The 17,172-nt window shown below is 39.4% G+C and overlaps 1 protein-coding gene across 4 annotated transcripts; it reads right to left on the reverse strand.

The window, feature by feature from the left end:
* Window positions 1-552: 552 nt before the first annotated feature.
* Window positions 553-16,037, reverse strand: LOC121731783 (sugar transporter SWEET1). 4 transcript variants are annotated; one of them, XM_042121407.1, is made up of 7 exons: window positions 15,907-16,013; window positions 9,799-9,901; window positions 8,861-9,035; window positions 8,151-8,296; window positions 7,551-7,684; window positions 2,071-2,190; window positions 553-1,347 (listed from the first exon to the last, which is right to left on the reverse strand). In XM_042121407.1, the coding sequence occupies exons 3-7, from the start codon at window positions 9,028-9,030 to the stop codon at window positions 1,237-1,239; spliced, it is 681 nt and encodes a 226-aa protein (XP_041977341.1). In that variant the 5' UTR covers window positions 9,031-9,035; window positions 9,799-9,901; window positions 15,907-16,013; the 3' UTR covers window positions 553-1,236. The 4 variants fall into 4 exon arrangements, with proteins under 4 accessions (XP_041977341.1, XP_041977344.1, XP_041977342.1 ...); XM_042121410.1 differs by lacking the exon at window positions 9,799-9,901 and having other exon boundaries at window positions 8,861-9,032; window positions 15,942-16,037; XM_042121408.1 differs by lacking the exon at window positions 9,799-9,901.
* Between the last annotated feature and the right edge of the window lie 1,135 nt (window positions 16,038-17,172).

Genomic DNA, 17,172 nt, shown 5'->3' on the forward strand with positions numbered 1-17,172 from the left:
ATTCTTATATTATAAATTCGAAAGTATGTCTGTCTGTTACGTCTTCAACCTAACCTAAACCAAACCCGAACCGATTTTGCCGAAATTTGGTATGGGGATACTTTGAGTCCTGGGACAAGACATAGGATACATTTTAGGGCCAACGCTAAAACACTGGCGGATACGGGCGCGGGCGCACGCGTCGGAAGACCGCCACGGGCAAGCGGGCACCCGGCGCGTGCGCGCATCTCATTTAGCGCTGCTAGTATAATTTTTATGTCGAGCGTGTGCAGTTGTGTTAGGTAGATTACCATGCATTATTTACTTATTACTAATTTGTTATTTGGCAAAAATACGTCAACGGAAACAATGTCGATTGAGAAAACCGTCGAGCGTGTGACAGTCAGTCGCCCGCGTCCGCGCTGCCCATAATATTTTTCATTATACACACGCGAGCGTGCGCCCGCACGAGTTTTAGCGTTGGTCCTTATCCCGGAAACGAAATTGATTTACGAATTTTGGCGCAACGAATTTGCGGGCGTCATCTTGACGATGAAATAATCAAGACTTGTATCGATATAAAACGTATTTATTTGATACAACAAGTTCAATATCACATTCGACAGTTAAAGCTAAAGATATATTTTATCTACGTCGATATTCTGTAGCATGTACGGTGAATGATAAAAACTGTGGTATAGTCTTATCTTGAGCTGGATAAATGATAATTTCATTCAATTTCAGTGAGTCTTAGATACATAAATGCAGAGAGACTGAGGCAAGACAAAATTCATTTCAACAATTTTCATGGCCAAGAAAGCTAGTGTGTTCCCGGCCTTTTGTACTGTAGAGTAAATGACGATTAAAGTTAAGTATAGGAATGGTAAAGTCTAACCCCCTTGCTAATAACATTGAGGTCACAGCTCATACTTTTGTTTGCGATACAATAAAAATATATTTATACTTACATTTGGAAGACAATGTATAGGACATACGGACCGGTATGATAATTCGTAATACTGGTTATAAAATGCTAATAAACCTCACTATCAATACATTAGCAACAGTTTAGATTAAACGTACCCGCGGTAACAAAACACCGAAACGTATTACTATGACTTTTGTAAAATTGTTCAACATTTGAGCAACATAATTTAAAAGATATTCGCAAATATATTAAAGTTATTTTGTACGTATTTACAAAAATAGAGCTATAATTTTGGCCTCGGGCCTTAGTGTGTAGATGAGGCGCATGGATCAGTCCGTCTTCTTGGCCTTGGCCTTGCCCTTGGCCTTGGGCTTGCTGGGGTACATCACGAACAGTGACAGCTGGAAGGCGCACAGCAGGAACACCACTACGTTTTGCAGCTGAAAGGAAATACAAATATTTAATAAACGCAAACAAAAAGTACTTATGATTTTACCACATAATACACTCCACTCGCGAGCTGGAGTTAAGAAGCTTCTCGCAGCATTTAGTATCGAGATTATATTTAAGACGATATATATTTTCAAAATATAAAAAAAAAAAACTAAAAAGGTCACCGACCGACCGAAACATGCAAAACAAATTCAGGTATTAAATAAAAACTAAAAAAGAAGAAAATATGTAATTAAGTCGATAAATAAAGATAAAAATATTAAATGGGGCTCAAAAACGTCCAAAATGACAATTATACATAAACCTATATATCAAATTTCCCCGACTGCACTTCGGAAGAACTCTCATGCCATTAATAATAAATGCAATTATTGCATTCTGAGATGGTCGTACACAACATTGAGATCGCTCAGTGAACGTTGTCAACAACGACAAAATATGCGGTCTGCTGATATGTAACATCTTTAGTTTATAACCATATTTTATCTAAATAAACATTGTTTTATTTCATTTTAGTAAATGGAGGCGGGTGTACAAGTGATTGAGAAGTGGGCGGGGCTAGATATTATATACGTGTGACGACTGACGGGTGACCATTGCCCTCTCTAGTGTTACCATAAAGTTAATATACCTAGCGGCGGTAGCTAAATATATTACCGGGAGATTGTTGTACGCGGCATATATCCTAATTTATCTGTAGGTATACTTACGACGATGATGGTATTGTTGAGTATGATGCCGTAGACGAGCCAGCTGAAGGTGACGACGGTACCGGACAGGATCAGCGGGAACGGCAGACCCTCCGTACTCTTGTTCTTGATTATTGTTTTCTGAAACAAACGATACGGTACATTCAGAATTTGACCTTAGAGGAACAAAAAATAATAATAGTCCTAATAAACAAAATTTTGTAATACTTAATACAAAAATTATTGGTAATATTCTTTTTATTCATTATTAATAGGTATATCCTGTACAACTTGTACCAGATAGAAAGATTTTAACACTAGGTTAAAAACAAGATAGTTAAGAGACAAATAATTAATTACTAGAGGTCTTCCTTGTCCTTTCCCGAGATTCAAAGCATCTCCATACCAAATTCCATCAAAATAGATTGAATAGTTTACGCGCAAATCATAAAAGTATATTGTGCAGTAACCGTACATTTTCCGGGACAAAATGTATCCTATGTTCTTTTTCGGGACTCAAAGTATCTTTATAAGTACCAAATTTCAGCAAAATGGGTCCAGCCGTTTACGCGTGATGTCGTGACCAAATATAACGTTCCGCGCGGCTTCGCCCGCGTAAATTAGATATTTTACAGACAAATTAGTCCACAAAAAATAGCCTATGATCCTTCACGTGGTCTACTTCTTATCTGTGCCAAATAACAGAAACATTGCTCCAGTAGTTCGTTAGATAAGCCCTTTCAAATAATTTCCCCCGTTTTTTTCACACTTTCCTCTATTTCTTCACTCTTATTAGTCTTATCGTGATAAAATATAGCCTATAGCGTTCCTCGATAAATGGACTATCTAACACTGAAAGAATTTTTCAAATCGGACCAGTAGTTCCTGAGATTAGCGCGTTCAAATAAGCCCTTTCAAATAATTTCCCCCGTTTTTTCCACACTTGCCTCTATTTATTCGCTTCTATTAATTTTAGCGTAATAAAATATAGCTTATAGGCTTTGTCGATAAATGGGCTATGTAACACTGAAAGAATTTTTCAAATTGGACCAGTAGTTCCTGAGATTAGCGCGATCAAATAAGCCCTTTCAAAAAATTTCCCCCGTTTTTTCCACACTTTTCTCTATTTCTTCGCTCCTATTAGACTTAGCGTGATTAAATATAACCTATAACCTTCCTCATAAATGGGCTATCTAACATTGAAAGAATTTTTCAAATCAGACCAGTAGTTCCTGAGATTAGCGCGTTCAAATAAGCCCTTTCAAATAATTTCACTCCGTTTTTTCCACACTTTCCACTATTTCTTCGCTCTTATTAGTCTTAGCGTGATAAAATATAGCTTATAGCCTTCCTCGATAAATGGACTATCTAACACTGAAAGAATTTTTCAAATCGGACCAGTAGTTCCTGAGATTAACGCGTTCAAACAAACAAACAAACAAACAAACAAACAAACAAACAAACTAACAAACTCTTCCGCTTTATAATATTAAGTATAGATATGATTATGACGTAAAGTGATACTATGTGGGAATACCTATTTAGCTTAGTATTTTTCGTACAAAATATACACAGACATACAGATAAACACTAAAGTGGCATTTATGTTAAACTAAGCTGGCTGTAAACCGGTTATTACGGTTATTAATATGTATAACATTAGCCTTTATAAATATCTGAACTCGTATATATAATTACCACATATTTTGCATTACGCTCAGCTGATTATTTTATGCAAAACTCAAACTTACTAAAAGTTCTACACAGTGCATATATCAGTAGATAATAGATCTTTTATCTTTATATGATAAAGGTATATTTACACTTCTGTGTAGGTTGTCATAAACCAAAATATAAAATTATTTTCTATCTGCTATCTCGAAAATTTTGAAATGGTCACGCGATTATCACGCCTTCATGATTGTCTACAAAAGAAGCACTACAGGAATCTATACTAATATTATAAATGCGAAAGTATCTCTGTCTGTCTGTCTGTCTCGCTTTCACGCCAAAACTACCGAACCGATTACATTTTAAACTTTCGCGTTGCATTATAATTAAAATTTAAATTTATACGTGGGAGAGCCATGCTTCGGCACGAATGGGCCGGCTCGATCGGAGAAATACCACGTTCTCACAGAAAACCGGCGTGAAACAGCGCTTGCGCTGTGTTTCGCTGAGTGAGTGAGTTTACCGGAGGCCCAATTCCCTTTCCTATCCTCCCCTATTCCTTTCCCTTCCCATCCCTACCCTCCCCTATTACCCTATTCCTTCTTAAAAGGCCGGCAACGCACCTGCAGCTCTTCTGATGCTGCGAGTGTCCATGGGCGACGGAAGTTGCTTTCCATCAGGTGACCCGTTTGCTCGTTTGCCCCCTTCTTTCATAAAAAAAAAAAAACTTTTTAATCGGGACTTAACGCGACTTATTCGTAAGTAAATATTACGTAAGTCGAAGCTGCCAAAGAGTAACATAACTAAGGAAGAGCGGCTAGCACTTAAACAGTTAAGAAACAACAAAGACATCTTAGTGCTAAGGGCTGATAAAGGAAACGCTACTGTAGTTATGAGTACCGAAGAATATGTGCAGAAAATAAGGAGTTTGCTGTCTGACACAAACGTATACAAGCCAGTGTCATACAATCCAACGGCCAGAGTTACTCGGCGGATTCGAACTTTGATCCACGAAAACAAAGATGTCTTCACGGAGGACGAGTACAATTTTCTAGACAAACCCAAACCTGTGCAACCCCCTAAGTTATATGGTCTGCCTAAAATTCACAAAAGGAACATTCCTCTGAGGCCCATTGTGAGTCAGATTGACTCTCCGACATACAACTTGGCTAAACATGTTGCTGGAGTGCTGCGACCATTAGTTGGGAAAACACCGTCTTTCGTGAAGGATTCGGTCCATTTCAGGGACATAGTGAAGAGTATGAGGTTGGAACCCGGAGATACCATGGTGAGTTTCGACGTTGAGTCACTTTTTACTAACGTTCCACTCAAAGATTGCATCGAGGTGATTAAAAACAAGCTGTGTGATCATGAGTTGCCTAAGGAATATATTGTTCTCATTGAACACTGTTTGGACGGTAATTACCTTCTCTTCAGAGATCAGTACTACCTCCAGATCGATGGCGTTGCAATGGGTAGCCCCCTGGCACCGATAATTGCAAATATCTGGACTTTGAAGACCTAGCTTTAGCTACTGGATCATGTACTGTGAAACTTTGGAAGAGGTACGTTGATGATGTTTTTTGCATTATTAATGGGGGTCAACAAGAAATAGAACAGTATGTTAATTACCTTAAAATTAAATCAATCCATCCAAAAATAAAATTAACCTACGAGATGGAGAAAAACAGATGCCTCGCATTTTTGGATTTGGAGATCAAATTATACGTGGGAGAGCCATGCTTCGGCACGAATGGGCCGGCTCGACCGGATAAATACCACGTTCTCACAGCAAACCGGCGTGAAACAGCGCTTGCGCTGTGTTTCGCCGAGTGAGTGAGTTTACCGGAGGCCCAATCCCCTAACCCCTACCCTATTCCCTTCCCTACCCTCAACTATTCCCTTCCCTTCCCTTCCCTTCCCTACCCTCCCCTATTACCCTATTCCCTCTTAAAAGGCCGGCAACGCACTTGCAGCTCTTCTGATGCTGCGAGTGTCCATGGTCGACGGAAGTTGCTTTCCATCAGGTGACCCGTTTGCTCGTTTGCCCACTTATTTCATTTAAAAAAAAAATCAAAGTGAAGGAGGATGGTACATTGTCCCACACTGTGTACAGAAAACCTACACACACTGACAGATATCTACACGCATCTTCTCACCATCATCCTCGGCATCTTCAATCTGTTATATCATCATTAACAAACAGAGCTCATAACCTTTGTGACCCTGAACCCAAGGAGCTAACACATGTTCAAGAGGTACTTAGACGGAACGGGTATAAAGTGTCGAGGGGATTGAGAAGGTGGAAGGAGAAAACGAGGTATCCGGAGGTGAACCGTCAAGCAGCATTTTTACCATACGTCAAAGGCGTAACGGACAAAATTGGAACAGAGCTGAGGAAATACTCCATTAAGACTGTGTATACTCCGTTACGTAAAATATCACAAGTACTTCGGTCACCAAAGGATTCCTTACGTTTCTAAACTCCTGGGGTTTATAAAATAGATTGTAGCTGTGGTAGTTCGTACATTGGCCAAACGAAACGGACTATTGGCGAAAGAGTGAAAGAACACATAGCCGCAGTGAAAAATCGCCAGACAAATAAATCCGCGGTAGCAGAACATCTGCTTGATATGGGGACTAATCACTGGATGGAGCTACACGACCCTAAAATCCTCTCTACGGATCGTAATTACCACACGAGAGTAATACGTAAAGCCATTCGAAATTAAAAAGTACAAGAATTTCAATCGTGAGGACGGATTTAAATTGTCGCCCGCCTGGAATCCAGTGATTAATAAGTGCAAACCGGGTGTGTCACCTGTGTCTATAAGTGAAACCCGGATACAGTTAGTGTTGTGTGTCGCTGTGAACCTACTGACTTTCAGTGTATTGGAACACAAATATTGGACAATTCGAGGGTAGTCGTAGAACAGACCGCCCGGTGCAAACCAAGGCGTCGTGAAAATGCGTAAATTTGTTCAAATTAAGTTAGTTCCAAAAATTCATAATAGATGGCGCCGTGCCGTCTCCTACATCGCGCTAGGCTAACGCTTGCTCAAACGTCTTTCTATAAGAGGTGGTATCATCTTGCGTTGGATTTTCGAATTTTTCGATTGTTATTTCTTTGATACGTTATTAAATAACTCAGTACTTTGTCTATACAGTGACGTAAACCTTAAACCTATCAATGATAAATAGTTTATGTTTAGTTTAAATAGAGACAAGCAGAGATGAGTGTGTGTCTACGTGCGAAATTCTACGTTGCGTCGGTGGGAATAACGTAGCCTAGGTAACGCCTACGTTATTTCTAGATCGCTTTACGTCGGTTTTCCTTTACTTTCCTCGCGTCGTTTTTCCTTGAGACAGTACTATCAGAATAGTCGATGCATAGGCAGATAGCGGGCTAACGTGCTATTTAGCCGCGTACTATCAAACCCAGCAGATCACGACTCGGGGTCCATTTTCAGTAATTAACATGACCATCGCGGTCCGCACATTTTATAAAAAAAATATTTATTAAAGAAAAGTAATTAATTACGGAAATTACAAAGGTCTGATGTTTGAAGTGAAACTGGTGCAAGCTATTGATATTAAATCCTGGAGATGTTCATCAGTAAGTCGAGAACGAAATTTATTTTTAACGAAGTTCATCTTCGAAAATGCTCGGTCCGCACACAATGGGTCGGCGGTCCGGATGCGGACCGCGGTCCGCCATTTGGTGACCCCTGCTATAGAGTAGGTATAGACTGTAGCGTATATCTAGATAGTCGCTTCGAAAGTCCACCTTTAGGTTCCCATCTGCTTTTGAATGAATCTCTTCAACTTACCAGTCCGAGCAGCGGCGCAGAGACGAGGTAGAACATGAAGGCCGTGATGATGGAGCCGAACCGCCCCTCCACCACCGCCGGGTCCTCGTACTCCGAGTACATGAACAACGCCGCGATCAGCGCGCCAGCACCGCCTGCGGTAGATGTAGTGTTAGAGCGAGATGCAATATAGTGTACTACCGTTTGAAATGTGAGATAGAACATCTGTTAACCTTTTTCGTGGTTGGTGTGCGAACAGAAAATATCGTACTTTAGGGAGATCTCTCCCTTACTGTTTTTATCAGATTTTTTTCTGCATTACACGTTGATGGCCTCGAAGGCCTGTCGCAGGTCTACTATTTATCTAGCCAAGAGGAAAGAAGTGATTTTAAATAAGTCTATGTCTGAAATGTATTATTTAAACACAGTTCCCTACTGACCGGATATTAAAGATTTAGGACGTGTCATTTCATTCAGTTACCATGTTATGGTAACTGATTGACATAATACGTGGAGAGGTTATCCTCTCTCGTTTTTAAGAAAAGAGAGAGACTAACACGGCTTCCTTTTTTATCAAAACGAAAGAGAAGTCATAGAAAGAGAGAGACATTATCGAGTTACCTAGCTGCGCCCAGACGGACGTCTTGTTGGGCGTGTACCGGTAGAAGACCATGACGTAGAGGATGCTGAGCGCGATGCCGAGGAAGTTCACCTGGATCATCTTGTCGTCGCGCAGCATGAACCCGTACTTCAGGTTTAGGGCTCCCCTGGGGAACAAAGTGTAAAGACTGGTGACATACTCATAATATGACTTACTACTTCCGAACCACACTGGTCATGTGGAGTTTTTGCGTCTCGTCGTCTCGTCTAATGTCTCTCTGAGTGATTCGGACTCCAAGCAACGAGGCTAGTCCAAACTTGGAAACATGAAAACATTTTGCACTTTAACGGTACGGAACCCTTCGTGCGCGAGTCCGACTTTTTTTTTTTTATTAAATAAGGGGGCAAACGAGCAAACGGGTCACCTGATGGTAAGCAACTACCGTCGCCCATGGACACTCGCAACATCAGAAGAGCTGCAGATGCGTTGCCGGCCTTTTAAGAGGGAATACGCTCTTTTCTGGAAGGAGACTTGCACTTGGCCGATTTTTATTTGCTTTATTTCACCTACCTACCTACCATCAAAAAGATTCACAATGCCTAAGGGGCGCAAAAACCCTTTTTTGCACACAGGCGCCAGTAGCTCTTACGGGGGCCCTGCTCACAATATCATATGTACTCGAGCAGGTTCTCACAGGGTCTCCACTTAAATCGATACCAAGTATACTAACATGATGAGACCTCCCAGGAAGGCCATGAAGGGCGTGGCGCCGGTGGTGCCGTCGCGGTAGATGTCCCAGCACACGAAGCAGCCGGAGAACATCTGGCCGGTGGTGACCACCGCCGCGATCGTCCCCACCAGCTCCTTGTACGGCTGCAGCGCGATTGACAGCGACTCCATGGTTTCTGGAACAAAATAAATAACGATCATTTAAAAACTAAAAACACGACTACATTTCCATATACATACACCATCACTTTCATGGTAAACACCTCTCCCAGCTAAAATCCACCAAGACATTCAGGCTGTAGAGCGAGCGTGCAAAAGAACCTATACAAACATGCACACTCTTGAAAAACAATCCTCCGGAAAAATTGGGAAACTCAAATATAATCCATACTACAATATTTCTTAGTTAAAAATTAAAAATACATACTAAACAGACATAATCCGATCAAAGATATTCAGTAGGAGTTTTTTCTTCCTCCTAAAGTCACCTAAAGAAAAAGGGAACCTAAAGAAAAAAATCTATCCATACTAATATTATAAATGCGAAAGTGTGTCTGTCTGTCTCTCCGTCTGTCTGTCTGTCTGTTACCTCTTCAAGCTCAAACCGCTGAACCGTTTTTGCTGAAATTTGGCATGGAGATACTCTGAGTCCCGGGAAAGGACATAGGATAGTTTTGTCCCGGAAAATGTACGGTAAACGAGTTTTGGCGCAACAGAGTTGCGGGCATCATCTAGTAACAAATAAAGTACTTGAAATGTAGAACGTAGAGTAACGAAAGGATAAATACCGGAGCCTTACAGAAAACGGGCGTAAAATAACTCTCACTTGGTTGAGTGGAGACTGGAGAGAGTTTACCTATGGCCCAAGGCCAGCGAATTTATACCAGGGATTTATCACCTTTTACATAGCAAAGATGGAAATTATTTCGTAAAACTCACTTTTTACGTCTTCTGTATAGGTCTCAGCGTAACTCTACGCTGTTACGCGCCAGTTGTTGCACTGAAGAGTTACTACTCGTGTCTCGTGGGAACACCTCACACTCTGCGAAGATATCATTATCTACAGATAATGTTTATCGTTCATCGCTATTATTTAACGCCGTTTTAATTTGTGCCAAACATAAGGATGGTTTTATGTGAGAAAACGCGATTCTATAGTCGATATAAAATGCAGATAAGTTTGTACAGATTTCATACAATTTATTATAGTTCGCGTAGAATCAATTTCGTGTCGCGGTGTTTGTACTTTGTTGTTGCTTCTGATTTCCGAAACGGATGGACCGATTTTAATGAAGTTAAGTATGTGTTACAAAATCGGCTAACATATTTATTATTTTATGTTACAAATACCTACCCGAAATAACATTTACGGCTAACAAAGTTTGCTGAGCCAGCAATCTTGTTATACACCCAAAAAGGAACTTTTTATTGTAAAATAAACAAATGAACCAGAAATGAGCAAATGGATAACCTGATAATAAGCGATGGCCGATGGCATTATGAATTACTGTTATCTTAATTCTAAACTACTGAGTACTGACAGAATGATAAGCACTGCCGTAAATAGGGCGGTGCCACCGGTGCCCAGGCACAGGGCGTAGACTCTGGGGGGGCGCAAGAATGACTAGGTAGACTCTTTATTTTTTCGAATTGCTTCCGATAAGTACTTCCCGCTGCGCCCCAGAGATGTTTTCCAATGTAGTAAAAAAATATATCCACAGCCGAACATATTATAATTTATAACCTTCTCCTTTTTGGAAGTCAGTTAAAAAACAAGGGTGCAGTTATATAAACTCGCACAGGGCACAAAAAAGGCTATTTACGGCACTGATGATAAGTACTTATCTAGATGACATGTTTTGGTATCTGATAGTAACAATTAACAGTTTTGTCAGCTTATAGGCTATAGTTATTAAGGCTCCCTCAAAAATTCGTTTATCGTTTCGTGATCATTTATATTAATAATTAATAAGCTACTACATTACTTTTAAAATTGCATCATTTTCTCTTTAACAAACAGTTTTAACCTAGATAGTGACAATAACAAGTACAATTTTTAGAATTAGCTCTGACGTCAATGTAGCGCTGCGCGCTGGACTAAATAGTAATGGACTCAAATGTGCTTGTCTTCCGATAAATCAATTTGCTGAATCAAGATGACCAGCGTATCTAACTTGTATTGTAGAGCTAGACATTGTCCGCAACTCCGTTACGTCGAAATAAGTTTATCCCACAAGAACTTTACATTTTCAGTGCGAGTTTTAGAGGGATACAAAGTATCCTATGTCCTTTCCCGGGACTCAAAGTATCTTCACACCACAGCAAAATCAGTAAAGCGCGGCGGTATGGACGTGAAGAGGTTACAGAAAGACAGATACACTTTCGCATTTACAATATTAGTATGTACATATCACAATAAATTTTGAATCTACTCGAGAAATATACCTTACTAGCTGTTGCCCGCGACTTCGTCCGCGTGGACTTTAGTTTTAATAGTTGTTCCCGTACATCGATTGAATCGTTTACGCGCAAATCAGAAAAGTATATTGTGTGGGAACTGCACATTTTCCCGGGACAAAAAACATTCCTCGTCCCAGATTCAAATTAGTATCTCCAATCTCCATGCCAAATTTCATCAAAATAGATTAAATAGTTTAGGCGATAATCATAAAAGTTTATTGTGCGGGAACCGTACATTTTCCGGGACAAAATTAGTATTCCTTGTCCTTTCCCGAGACTCAAAGTATCTCCATTCCAAATTCCATAAAAATAGATTGAATAGTTTACGCGCAAATCATAAAAATATATTGTGCAGTAGCCGTACATTTTCCGGGACAAAATGTATCCTATGTTCTTTTTCGAGACTCAAAGTATATTTATACCAAATTTCAGCAAAATGGGTCCAGCCATTTACGCGTGATGTCGTGACCGCGCGGCTTCGCCCGCGTAAATTAGATATTTCACAGACAAATTAGTCCACAAAAAATAGCCTATGATTCTTTACGTAGTCTACTTACTTGCTTACAGATAAGTCTGTGAAAAATAACAGAAAAATTGCTCCAGAAGTTCGTGAGATTAGCCCTTTCAAATAATTTCCCCCGTTTTTTTCACATTTTTCTATTTCTTCGCTCCTATTAGTCTTAGCGTGATATTAATAAGCGGCCAATAGCCTTCCTCGATAAATGGGCTATCTAACACTGAAAGAATTTTTCAAATTAGATTAGTAGTGCCTGAGATTAGCGCGTTCAAATAAGCCCTTTCAAATAATTTCCCCCGTTTTTTCCACATTTTCCTCTATTTCTTTGCCACTATTAGTTTTAGCGTGATAAAAAATAGCCCATAGCCTTCCTCGATAAATGGGCTATCTAACACTGAAAGAATTTTTCAAATCGGACCAGTAGTTCCTGAGATTAGCGCGTTCAAACAAACAAACAAACAAACAAACTAACTAACAAACTCTTCCGCTTTATAATATTAGTATAGATTTTTGTATATAAATAAATACTTGAGTTTTTACAGTTGCAGTCTCAATTTTTCTGATTTCCAAAAGGAAGGAGGCTATCTAAAGCGATTAGGTTATCTTGTATCGGCAGAGAGATTTTGCAAATGTGATAATATGTGTATCATAGATATTCTATGAGTGATGCAATCGTATAGGTCATTAGTTATTTGGAAAAGACGCTCGCGCAGTCCGAATCAGCATAAAATTATACTAACATATTCGCGGTACCTACCTACCGGCTCTCGTGTTAAGACCTTGAAGCATGATCACGTGTGCCGAAGCTAATACAGCTTTACAAGTTACAACTAACGTGGCACATTGTTACTGTACTATTATGACCACTAATTTGTGCTAAAGACTGCCGCCTAGCAACTAAGGCAGTTCAAGGCAATACATTCCAATTCGTATTTTGTTGAAACTTATGTTTAGGCAATTAAAAGCGAGTTACGTTCAAGAAATAAGAATACATAAACTTTCCTATTTCCGTATTAGCTAATTTAGCGCCGTAGTCGAGAAGATGTTTTAAAGATCAAAACATATCATAGCAGAAGCAAAAACATATTATCTTCGCCAAGAACTGACTGCATTCCTTAGGCATGCGCAAAATAACCCCGCAGAACTTGACCATACCATATTATAGGAAAACGATCTTCTCTTATGGAGAAGTGAGAACTCTATGTGCGCGAGACAATTTAAAAGTCGGACGCGTTGTAGCCTCAGAGCCAGGATTGTTTCTTTATCGCTTCTTAAATGAGCCATAATGGCTCATTTTCATTGGTCGTTAACTCGTTCGTTATACAGCATGCGGGCAGTCCCCGCAGCCGAGATAACGACCAATGAAAGTTACAAGCCGATACGTGTTCGTTACACCGCCTACGGGGATTGCCCGCATGCTTTATACCGACCGTGATATCGACCAACGAAATTCATCGGTCGATATACAGCTTACGGGACGCGAGTTGCCACGTTTCCGACAGCTCCCAATGGCCGCCATACTACTGGCCATACAACGCGAAGAGCCGAAATTTTCGTTGCGGAACGCGCGCGTAAGTATTTAAAATTCTCAGATGTAATGTGTGCGTTAACGATTTAGAGTTAAGGTTTGATTTGCTATGTTCGGTTTTGATAATTCCGTCGCGTATCCGTGGAACCAAGCAAAGATCCGTGTTGCTACTTGCTATATAAAACATTACCGCCGAATCGCTGCCGAACTTTACGCTCGGCTCGGCTCAACGGAAATTCGGCTGGCGACGGAATTTCGGCATAGTGTGTCGTCTGTCGCGTTACGTCCGTATTTTGTATGGGTTTGATACGCGGCGTAAACGCGGCGGAATTTACGTCGGCGTAATTCAGCCTAGTGTGCTTAGACACATACTGTAACAAAATATGATTTTATATCTTGTACCTTGAAATCAGGTTGTTGTTCCATGGCAAGAACGTCTGTAACTGGCGACGAACACAGAGGTTCTCCCCAGCCCTGCGGGCCCTATCGACTAATGAAAACGGTTCCCCGAATGCGAGCCCTGTGGTACGCGTTCCAGAAATCTCCCGCACCCCGCATGCGGGCCCTATCGACTAATGAAAACGGTTCCCCGAATGCGGGCCCTGTGGCATGCGTTCCAGAAATCTCCCGCACCCCGCATGCGGGCCCTATCGACTAATGAAAACGGTTACCCGAATGCGGGCCCTGTGGCATGCGTTTCAGAAATCTCCCGCACCCCGCATGCGGGCCCTATCGACCAATGAAAATGAGCCATAAATAGAATCACCGATCAAAATGTATGGATTTGACATAACATGAGTTAACTCTCGATTTTATTTTATCGAACGCTTGTATGTCAATTTCAAATATTTTGATCGGCGATTCTATAAAGAAGCGATAAAGACAACATCTCGGCTCTGAGGTTACAACGCTATAATTGTCTCGCACCGGGGTTCAGGGATCAGGCCGAGACCTTGAGGATGCGGGATGCGGGAAAACGCGGGTGCGGGATGACGCGGGCGCGCGTCAGTGGGTGTGTCATGACGTGTTTGGGTATGGGTACCCACGTCCCACTCACTGTTGATTGGCAAATTGAGACTAATGGACAAGATATGCACTGACGTATGGGATGTGACCACTTCTCTATATCATCAATCACTTGTCACTCTCCTTTTAGGAATACACAAGAAGATATTCAAAGTATAAAGTTACTGACTACTGAGTTCCATCATGGTAATAAATATGAAATATCAAATAAGCAAAGGGTTCAATGAACTTTGTGTAAAAGAGTAACAAATCCCATCCATCCTGACAGACTTTTAACAAAGTTTGGAGTAATATTTCCTGAAAAACATTTAATTTCTGCAAGTTATTCCTGAAAGGACAACAGTTTTTTTTTTTATAATTTCACTTGAGATATTATGAGGCAACTGTGATCTTCTTGAAATAATTTTTTTTTCATCACTTGTTTACTACAATATGTCTCCTGAGTATGGGACATTCAGCAGTATCTTGGTTGGTGCTATTGTTGGCGCACTCAGTATGTGACCTATGTCACATCCTCTTTTTTAAACAGCAATATATTTTACTGTATGTACTTGCGGTATTTTGCACTTTGAGCGTCGCGCTTTATTGTCGTTATTCATTAAGAGCGCACCTGACCCTAACTTGACTACATACTTTAACCTAGATCTCAATATCAAAATCTGTAAGGTCTAGAAAACTGATAGTTTCTTTTTTACAAAAAACCTTGTTTTAGACACATTTTTGCTTGGATCTTCGAAGTTTGCTGTCTTTTCTTTAATATTTTTTAATATCTAAAAAGGTATTGATAAAACCTAAATTTGCTCAAAACACTTTTTTCATAATCATTATAGTTCGTCTTTTATTAAAGTAAAACTAACTTGGCGATGATTCCGCGCCGTCCTTTTTCTCCTGGCATATGAAAGATGGGCGTGAGTGTGAAGAGAGAAGGACGATGTTAGATTTTTAGAGTCAGGAGAGCTCTTAATGATTGTGCCAGGGTATTTAAAATATTTTATTTAAAAATATACTTATATATTTTATTAAAATTTACAACGTTTTTATAGTTTTCTACAGACAGACATGAATGCATCAATGATAATGAATGACCTTGAAGTTATCAACTATATCATCTACAATGGGTAATTAAAATCACCGTCTACACATACACCGTTACATCATAAACTTGTTATAGCTTTTTAAACTATTCAAAGGTGCCAATTGCCACACATAAATAGATAAGATTGACACCCCTTTAACACGTTTGTAACAGCTACTTAACCATGCAGATAATAAAAATTAAATTAATGTTGACTGATGTAAGCTGATGCATTGTTTTGCAAGAATGATATGTTTAAATGACTATATAAATGTCATCGAGGATAGGTATAACTTGTTTTAAGTGTCCTAAAATTCATCAATGATCAATCAGGATTTTTTATAAATACCTATCATTTATAATTTAAAAACATTTTCTTACTAAGTATCACACATTAGCCATAAACTATCTTGCTACCCAAAGTATCAATACTTTACTTACCTTATGATTATTTATTTGTAGATATATTAAATTATCTTCAATTTGTAGGATATTGAAAATTTAATAAAACGGTCTAATCACAATGAAAGTTCAATTTAATTTAAATATATTTTTTATCAAATTCAAATTGAGGTTATGACTTATGACAGCTCTTAGCTGACATATGTCACTATCAGCTGACACTGACGTCTTGTTTTCTTTTTTAAGGTTCCGTACGCAAAGGGTAAAAACGGGACCCTATTACTAGTAAACGAAGTCTCAGTTAAGACTTCGTTGTCTGTACGTCTGTCTGTCTGTCTGTCAACAGGCTGTATCTCAAGAACCGCTATAGCTAGACTTCTGAAAATTTCACAGATTGTGTATATCTGTTGCCGCTATAGCAACAAATACTAAAAACAAAATAATATTAATATTTAAGGAGGGCTCCGATACAACAAACGTGATTTTTTCGGCCTTTTTTGCACGTAATCAATAATGATAAGAGGTACATAGGTACTTGAAATTTTCACAAAGGCTTTAAATATATGTGTACTTTATAGTTTATACTAAATAAATAATTAAGGGGGGCTCCCATACAAAAAACACAATTTTTGGCCTATTTTTTCTCTATAACGGTACGGAACCCTTCTTGCGCGAGTCCGACTCGCACTTGGCTGATTTTTAATTTTTTTACCGTGACTTACAGAGTACAAAAGCTTATTTCTTATAATTTGCAATTTGCAGTCTATCGTTTTGTTCACAAATGCGGACAAGTTTATATGCTGTAAAGGTAATTTTAAGGTTAAAGGTATAGTCTGTCAAGAAAGTGAAGAAATTAAAAAGTGGCAACATTGTAGTGTCATCCCTTTATCAATCTAAAAAAAGGGATGACACTACGATGTTGCCACTTTTTAATTTCTTCGCTTTCTTGACGGACTATACAGTGTGTTAAAAACGTCATGAAATTAAAAAGTGGCAACATCGTAGTGTCATCCCTTTTTTCTTAGATTGATTTGAAAGGGATGACACTACGATGTTGCCACTTTTTAATTTCATGACTTTTTTGACAGACTGTACCTTAGGGCAAGGCTTAGGGCTTAAATATTGCCTTAGGGCTTAGACTCAGTAGCTTTTAAAAACTGAAACTATTGTGCCTACTGCTTACTGCTTAGTGCTTACACAATTTTTTTGGCTAGGCTGTAAAATTTTTATTTTTTGCCCTTATCAGTATTCAGTACAACAGACAACTGTCGGCTGTCAGTTCTGTCACATAAAAAAAAATGGGCT

The sequence above is a fragment of the Aricia agestis genome, chromosome 11, assembly GCF_905147365.1.
Source record: "Aricia agestis chromosome 11, ilAriAges1.1, whole genome shotgun sequence".
NCBI classification, from domain to species: domain Eukaryota; kingdom Metazoa; phylum Arthropoda; class Insecta; order Lepidoptera; family Lycaenidae; genus Aricia; species Aricia agestis.

Excerpts from the sequence above, each read along its gene's own strand:
- LOC121731783 (XM_042121410.1), bottom strand. The coding sequence starts at position 9,030 with ATGGAGTCGCTGTCAATCGCGCTGCAGCCGTACAAGGAGCTGGTGGGG. Across the intron at positions 7,685-8,150 it reads GTCCGTCTGGGCGCAGCTAG|GCGGTGCTGGCGCGCTGATC; the intron begins GTAACTCGATAA and ends CATCTACCGCAG. Across the intron at positions 1,348-2,070 it reads TCAACAATACCATCATCGTC|CTGCAAAACGTAGTGGTGTT; the intron begins GTAAGTATACCT and ends ATTTCCTTTCAG.